At 46.4% G+C, this 8,360-nt stretch overlaps 1 protein-coding gene across 1 annotated transcript in view; it reads left to right on the top strand.

Annotated features, from left to right (window-relative positions):
- The window catches only part of POMK (protein-O-mannose kinase), a 12,437-nt gene extending 4,684 nt beyond the window's left edge, over positions 1-7,753 (top strand). Inside the window, exon 2 of the mRNA XM_006097024.3 lies at positions 6,182-7,753. Coding sequence (XP_006097086.3) covers positions 6,182-6,952 — 771 coding nt within the window. The 3' untranslated portion in view covers positions 6,953-7,753. The remainder of the gene's footprint in view (positions 1-6,181) is intronic.
- The last annotated feature ends 607 nt before the right edge of the window (positions 7,754-8,360 follow it).

Genomic DNA, 8,360 nt, shown 5'->3' with positions numbered 1-8,360 from the left:
AGAGAGGAAGGGAGAAGAGAAATAGAAACATCAATGATGAGAGAGATCATTGATTCGGCTGCCTCCTGCAGCCCCCTACTGGGGTTCGACCCACAACCCAGGCATGTGCCCTTAACGGGAATTGAACCCAGGACCCTTCAGTCCGCAGGCCGACGCTGTATCCACTGAGCCAAACCAGCTAGGGCTCACCTACCTTTCTTTTGGTCCTTGATCAAACAGCCCTTTCTCTCAGGGCCTTTGTAGTTGCTGTTCTCTGCCTGAAATTCTCTTCCTCCACCTCTGACTTGGCTAGTTCCTGGTCATCCAGGTCTCAGCTCAGATGTCACTTCTCTAAGCGGCTTTCCCTGACACCCCCATCTGAACCCCACCCCTGATGAACTTCTGTCTTCTGCTGTGTTGTCTCTCTTATAAACTTAAGTTCCCTGAGGGCTTAGAGCAGGGTGGGGGGAACGTCTGACCCGGGGGTCAGGCCATAGAAGGCCCGCAAAATCATTTGGTCTGGCCCTGCCAAGGCATTAGGGGTGAGTTAATTAAATTTTTGACCAAATATAGCAGGATAATTTTTAAGATGATAATTTTGTATGGCCCTCGAAGGATGTTATAAATATCCAAATGGCCCTTGGCAGAAAAAAGGTTCCCCACCCTGGCTTAGAGGGTGTGTCCTCTGCATCTAGCCCAGTGCCTGATTCATAGAACACATTTTATTTATTAATTTGTTTATTTTTTTTAAAATATATTTTATTGATTTTTTACAGAGAGGAAGGGAGAGAGAGATAGAGAGTTAGAAACATCAATGAGAGAGAAACATCGACCAGCTGCCTCCTGCACATCTCCCACTGGGGATGTGCCCACAACCCAGGTACATGCCCTTGACCGGAATCGAACCTGGGACCCCTCAGTCCGCAGGCCGACGCTCCATCCACTGAGCCAAACCGGTTTTGGCTATTAATTTGTTTATTTATTTACTTTTCTTTTTAGTCTTTATTTAATTTTTTAATTTAATTTTTTTCACAGAATCCATTATAGGGGCTGGAAGTCAAAGGCTCATTTGTTGAATCCTTATAAAATATTGGCTTACCTTTGATGGTTTCCTCAGTATGCAAACACCCTACTCCTGCCTTCTTTCCCCAGCCTTGTTTTTGGTTTGTGTTTGGAGTTGCCAGGGGCATGTGTCCTCTGTCTGGAGCAGTGAGATCAGTTGATACCTGAATTACATATTTTGAAGTGTGAAATAACAGTATTCCTTTCTCAGTCTTTTTTGCAGGGTCCACCTCCTCATGCCTCTTAACCTAGGACTTTTCTCCTGTGCTCGCTCCCTGGGTGGCCTCATCCCACCTCGGGCCTTTATCTGCAGCTGAGACCTCTCTCCCAAACTCTCTAGACTTTTCTACCCAACTGCCCATCCCACATCTCCACCTGGATGTCTGGAAGACTGCTCAAACCAAGGACGTCCCAGATCACTCTCGCCCTACTCCCCCGCCAAGCCTGCTTGTCCTTTATTCTTCCCATCGCCTCTGATGACAGCTCCCTCAGACTCCCTCCAGCCACCAATGGGAGGCGTCCTTGACTTCTCCTTCTCTCACATCCATGTCCAATCCCTTAGCAAACTGTAGTGTCTGTACACGCGGAAGAGATCTGGAACTTGACTACTCCACAGACTGCTACCCGTATCCCTTCCTTCCCATCCAGGCCACCATCCTTTTGTTCCAAGAGCATTTCAGTAGCCTCCAAAGTGGTCTCTGCTTCCACACTTGCCCCCCCGCCCCCCCCCCCCCCAAACCCATGTCAGTCGATTCTTAACACAGCAGTGAGAATGCATGCTGGGATGAAATTCCAGGTCATTTAGGGTCATAACAACCGAAAGGCCTCGCAAGGTCTGCGCCCCTCAGCAGCCTCTGTTCCATTCCCTTGCTTATTCCACTCTGGCCACCCTGGCCTTGCTGATTGGCCGCCTCTGGTCACGCTCCCTCCCCACATGTGGCCTTTGCCCTGGCTGTTCTTTCTGCCGGGATGTAGGCCCCCAGAGATTTTATGGCTCCTTCCTCTCCCTGCTGGCAGGTTCTTGCTCAGCCCATCACTTCAGCGATACTATGTAAAGTTGTAAACCTTTCCTTTAGTTTTTCTCCTAAGCACATTTTACCTTACAATATACTTTATGCATTTCCTGTTTATTTTCTTTACTGTATGCCTCCGGCACTAGAATGTAAATTACATAGGGGCAGGGATTTATTTCAGTTTTTTAATTGACATAAATACAGTTGACCTTGAACGATGTAGGTTTGAACTGCATGGGTCCACTTACATGTGGATTTTTCCAGTTACTTCACTCTGTTCAATTGACTGCAGTACAAACTACAGTTGTTCTGGGATCAATTGGCAGTTGGGAATCTATGTATGTGGAAGGTCAACCTAAATTATAAGATTTTCAACTGCGCAGGTGATTGGAGATTCTAATCCAGTGATGGCGAACCTTTTGAGCACGGCGTGTCAGCATTTTGAAAAACCCTAACTTAACTCTGGTGCCGTGTCACATATAGAAATTGTTTGATATTTGCAACCATAGTAAAACAAAGACTTATATTTTGGATGTTTATTTTATATATTTAAATGCCATTTAACAAAGAAAAATCAACCAAAAAAATGAGTTTGCGTGTCACCTCTGACACGCGTGTCATAGGTTTGCCATCACTGTCTAATCCCTTCGTTGTTTAAGGTCAGCTGTACTTGTTAAATGAATGGAGATGGATTTGACTACATAATAGCTAAATTCTTTGTATTACAAAATACTGTAGGGCAGGGGCAGGCGGGAGGGGGTCAGTGGGGGGCGGGGGGAAGGGGGACATATGTAATACTTTCAACAATAAAGATTTTTGAAGAAGTCTCTGAGATTCTGCCCAGCTTGGACCACTCCGGGGTGCCATGCTCAGTTCCAGAAATGAGATTTTCAGAGGAACACTGACACAGCAGAGGGGAATGACGAGATGGTGGGAAAATTCAAAAGCTACCCTTGTTGGGAAGAAATCAGGCCAAAAAGGACGAGGCTGAACCAACGAACACATTGGTCAGAGATGCGTGGTTTCTCTTCCTCCGGGACACAGCGAGACCACGTTTTGCAGTTGTCCTGGCAGGTCAGTGTGGCCATAGACTGAGTTCTAGCCAATGGGATGTGGTGGAAGTGATGTAACAGGCCTCCAGGCTCAGCTCCTGAAATTGCCCATGTGCAATCCTCATGCTCTTTTCCCTCCGTGGGGCATGGAAACCGTCTGTTGAAGAAGGCAGAGCCTCAAGATGGAAGGAGCCTGGTCTCTGAATTCCTGCTTGGAGACGAGCCTCCCACCAGTCAGAAACACTGAATTGAACTTTATATGAGCAAGAAACAAACTTGTACTTAGGAAGATTCTCTTTTTAAAAGGCACCCTTGCCAAAGCAACTAGAGTCATTAGCCTGGAGAAAATTCGGAGGTGGAGCGTGATCATGATATTCAACTTCAAATATCTGATGGGCCACCACAAGCTGAAGGATTCATGGATGATACTGCAAGTTTCCTTGGAAGACTATGGAAGGACACTGCGTAACGCGAGACCAATAAAGCACCCAAACCTTCATGCGGAGAAACTTGCGGGAAAACAACCAAGAGAGCAAAGGCGAAGTGCAGACTCCGGTCTCCGTTCCTTGTCCACATGCTGATTTGTGATGGAACTTCGGGGATGTCATTGAACCTCTCTTGGGTCAGAAACTTAAACAGAAAAATTTGGGGGGAAAAAAAGTCTCTGAGATCCAGGTAGTATTAAATAAACTCAATGATTGGGGAAAAAAAAGATTGTATAAGAGAATTTTCTAAAGTTTGTCTTTTACATTTATAATAAAGGATCACCTGGATAATATAGAAAGAGCTCCTAGAAGTTAATAAGCACAAAGCAAACAACCCTATTGAAAACTGGATAAAGGACAGTGAACGTCTTTCCACAGAAGATATACAGAAATGCCAATAAAGATGAAAAGCACTCAGTCTCAGTGAGCAAAGAAATTGAAATTGGAACAGTAGGATGTTTTTTATCCATCAGATTGGCCCAGATTACAACGATTAATAGCATCTGGTGTGATTAAGGCTATAGGAAATTGGATTCTCTCATACACGATTGGTGAAAGTGTGTGTTGGCACAAATTTTGGAGGGTGCTGATGGCAGTACACATTCTTCTTTCAGGAACCCACCTACTTACCTCGCTTATTAAAATATTTGCAGATGTTCACAGAAATGTAACTATAAGGCTATTTATTGTAACACTAGAGGCCCAGTGCACGAAATTTGTGCCCTGGTAGGGTCCCTAGCGGCTGCCTGCTGCTGGCCGGGGCCTCCCTTTCTTCCCGCAGCTGCCTGCCGCTGACCAGCCCCGTCCCCTGGTCGAACTCTTGGACAAACTCCCAGTTGAGGGGACAATTTGCATACTACACTTTTATTATATAGGATTGTTGTTAGAAATAAAGAAGTGGGAAATAATTTAAATTTCCATCATGTCTTTAAAATCGTGTTACAGGTCTATACAAAATTATAGAGCTAGATGGGAAAGAGAACCCAATCCATTACATGGGTTTTTCTATTAGTGAATCGTCCTTCTCAGATCCAACAGAAATCTTCAGAGTCCTCTGGCCCACCTCCATTGGATATAATATTTGAGTTCGGTTAAAAATGTCTTAAAATATGAAAGTAATATATATTCATTCTGGAAAAGATGGAAAATACCAAAAGGTGTAAAGAAGAAATATCACCCAGAATTGTACCATATGACTGCAAGCTGAAACATTAGCCTCTTTCTTTGATTTCTGTGTAATTTTATAGCCTGTTTTCATTTGCAGCATACTTTTATCTTTGAAAACTCTATCAATGTATGCATTTTGTTGACCACATAATATTTTTTTTAAGTGAACTTACCATAACTGAACTCCCTGTTCTTTGATGGATGGCTTCCAGTTTATGTTTTTGTAAATAATGCCAGGTTTTTATTCCTACAACTTTTTATCTATTTTAAATTATTGTCTTAAATAGATTATAGACTTAGATGTTAAAAGTTCTTGATAAATCATGCCCCAAATTTCTTTCTTACGTTCACAATGAAGACGCAGAGCCCAGAGAGACACAGCCCACTGGGGGCAGCAGCTTGGGGCAGGGATCAGGCCTCGGAGCTGTTTTCTGCAGTCTTCTGCCTTTCCTTTGGGAATTTAAGGGGAAGATCAGAGGTTCTTAATTACAGCACTTCCTGCAAGCCTTCCCTACCTAATAATAATTGAGGATCTAAGGCAGTCCCGGACAGTTTTCTGGAAGCTGTGAACCAGGGCAAGTCTGGTGTTTGTGGCATTTCCACTCCTGCTTGTACAGCTGAAGTCACACAAACCCACAGACCATGTCAAAATGTTTACCTTACATAGAACTATTGCTATTTGTGGTTTACTGTGCTACCTTTTAAAATTAATGCATAATCTTGTTATGTGTGATGGGCTGGCTGGGCTCACTGCCTGTGTAGGATTTTCCAGTCATCTCTGCTCCCCCTTTGTGCTACAGTATTTTGGAACTGGCAGTCTGTTTGCCACTCAGTGCCTTACCGTACACACGCAGTCCCCTCTCCTGGGAATGCGTTTCCCGTGCTCACATCCACCCTGCAAGCCCTGGTCATCCTTATAGCAGGGGTGGGGAACCTTTTTTCAGCTAAGGGCCATTTGGATATTTATAACATCATTCACAGGCCATACAAAATTATCAACTTAAAAATTAGCCTGCTATATTTCGTCAGACATTTAATTAACTCACCCCTAATGCCTTGGCAGGGCCAGACCAAATGATTTCGCAGGCCTTATATGGCCTCAGGGCCGGACATTCCCCACCCCTGCTTTAGAGCAATTCCCAGGAGCCTTCCGGCACCCTCCCCGGATGGCTGGCTGGATGGCCCCGCAGCATCCTGACCAGTCAGTCCCTCCACAGCCTCCTGCTAATATGGCACTTGCGTCGCTGGGTATCTTGTGTTTGCTCATAAGTGAGTCTTTATAACTAGACTAAGAGCAACCCTAGGGCCAGGTCTGTGTCTCATCAATTTCTGTATCCTCTGTACCACGTCCAGTTCTTAAAGATATCTGTGGAGTTGTTTCCCGGCTCTCTAACACAGGTGATGTGTTCTGGCTCTGTTTCAGGTGTTTCTGTCCGAGTGGAAGGAACGCAAAGTCGCTCTCTCTCGGCTCACCAGTCTGGAGATGAAAGACGATTTCCTCCACGGACTGCAGATGCTGAAATCTCTGCAGAGCAAACATGTGGTCACGCTGCTTGGCTTCTGTGAAGATGACAACACTATTCTCACCGAGTATCACCCCTTAGGGTCCTTGAGCAGCCTGGAAGCGACACTCAACCTTTCCAAGTACCAAGCCGTGAACACCTGGCAGCAGCGGCTGCAGCTGGCCATGGACTACGTGGGCATCATCCACTACCTGCACCACAGCCCCCTGGGCACGCGGGTCATGTGCGACTCCAACGACCTGCCCAAGACGCTGTCCCAGTACCTGCTGACCAGTAACTTCAGCATCGTGGTGAACGACCTGGACGCGCTGCCCCTGGTGAACCACAGCGCCGGGGCGCTGGTGAAGTGCGGCCACAGGGAGCTTCACGGGGATTTCGTGGCTCCGGAGCAGCTGTGGCCCTATGGAGAGGACGTACCTTTTCGCGACGATCTCATGCCCTCGTACGACGAGAAGATCGACATCTGGAAGATTCCCGACGTCTCCAGTTTCCTTTTGGGGCACGTCGAAGGGAGCGACATGGTCCGATTCCATTTGTTCGATATCCACAAGGCCTGTAAGAGCCAGACTCCTGCAGAGAGGCCCACCGCGCAGGCCATTCTGGACACTTACCAGAAGGTTCTGAATTCACTCAGAGACACCGTGACGTCTCAGACCAGAGAAATGCTATGAAGACTAGTCCGGTCAGTGAGGGGTGCGAGTTAAGGAACAGCAGTTCTGCTCTGACAGTGAGCTTGCTGCTGTTCAGCCAGGTGGCTCCTCCGCTGGACCCACGTGCACATGTGAGTGGCTGCCTCTGCTGGCCACCGGGGCGGAAATTGCTAAGACAGAGCAACCGACGTGATCTAAGTCTGGCTTCACTTCTAACGCTGACTGCTCCCAGGAGAAGATGCAGAGAAGCCGTGAATCTGACCTGTATCTGAAAGAAGTAACTACAGAAAGATGTAGCTGGAAAGAGCCTTTCCCTGACCTAATAACTGAGTTTGTAAGCTTGTAAGAAAGGTAGATAGAGACGATTTTTAAATGGCAGTATATGAAAGAAGCATAGAGTAGTTCTCCAAGGAATTTTCTTTCCTCTGTTTTGGATGGCAATCAACATACCAGGTCCTGGGAGTATCCCTGGTCTGCTTCACTTTGTATGGGTGGGGCCACCCTTACTGTTTTAAGTGATTGCTCTGTGAAGCTCCAGTGCCATCCTCCTTCCTAGGAGCTTAAGGAGAACTACGATGGCATGCTCTTTGAAATTTGTTTTTTAATATATTTTTACTAGAGGCCCGGTGCACGAGTTTGTGTACAGGTGGGATCTTGCCAGCCAGCCCCAAACGGGGTGGGTGCGGCCCACTGGGGGTGGGACCAGGGGGAGGGGTCGAGGGCGGTTGGCTGGTTGGCCCCGCCCCCTGGTCAAACTTCCGGTTGAACGCCCATCGAGGGGACAATTTGCATATTAGCCTTTTATTATATAGGATTGATTTCAAAGAGAGAGAGAGAAACATCAATGGTAAGAGAGTCATTGATCAGCTGCCTCCTGCACGCCCCACACTGGGGAACGAGCCAGCAACCTGGGCATATGCCCTGACCAGTAATTGAGCCATGACCTCCTGGATCATAAGTCGATGCTCAACCACTGAGCCACGCCAGCTGGGCTGAAATTATTAATGAATAAGGAATATTTATAACAACAAGAATGAGGGAAATGACATGTGTTACTGCCTTGGATGGTAGTTGTGATATTCATGTTTTCCTTCCTGCTGGGTTTTCTCTGTCTAAAATTATTGTGAACATTTTACATCAACACTGTCACTCATGACTGGGAAGTGTCAAACCCTTTCACTTGAGTTGTACGATAGAAGCTTCAAAAAGCTCTTTCCTTGATCACCATCATCATTTGCAGAGGATGATGGATTTGGTGCATATTAATCATCCCTAATACGGTGGTTAAAGCTGACATAGAGGGGTGGGATCACTGGAATCACAGGGACCCCAGAGTCTCTGACTCAGAAGGTCTGGTGGGATAGAGTCCAAAACTTTGCATTTCTAACTAGTCCCCAGGGCAGTGACAACCACTGCCCCTAACTGTCAG

Source organism: Myotis lucifugus, unplaced genomic scaffold (genome assembly GCF_000147115.1).
Source record: "Myotis lucifugus unplaced genomic scaffold, Myoluc2.0 scaffold_194, whole genome shotgun sequence".
Lineage (NCBI taxonomy): Eukaryota > Metazoa > Chordata > Mammalia > Chiroptera > Vespertilionidae > Myotis > Myotis lucifugus.
Note: the sequence above shows the minus strand (reverse complement) of the source record. Positions and strands in the feature narration are given on the sequence as shown.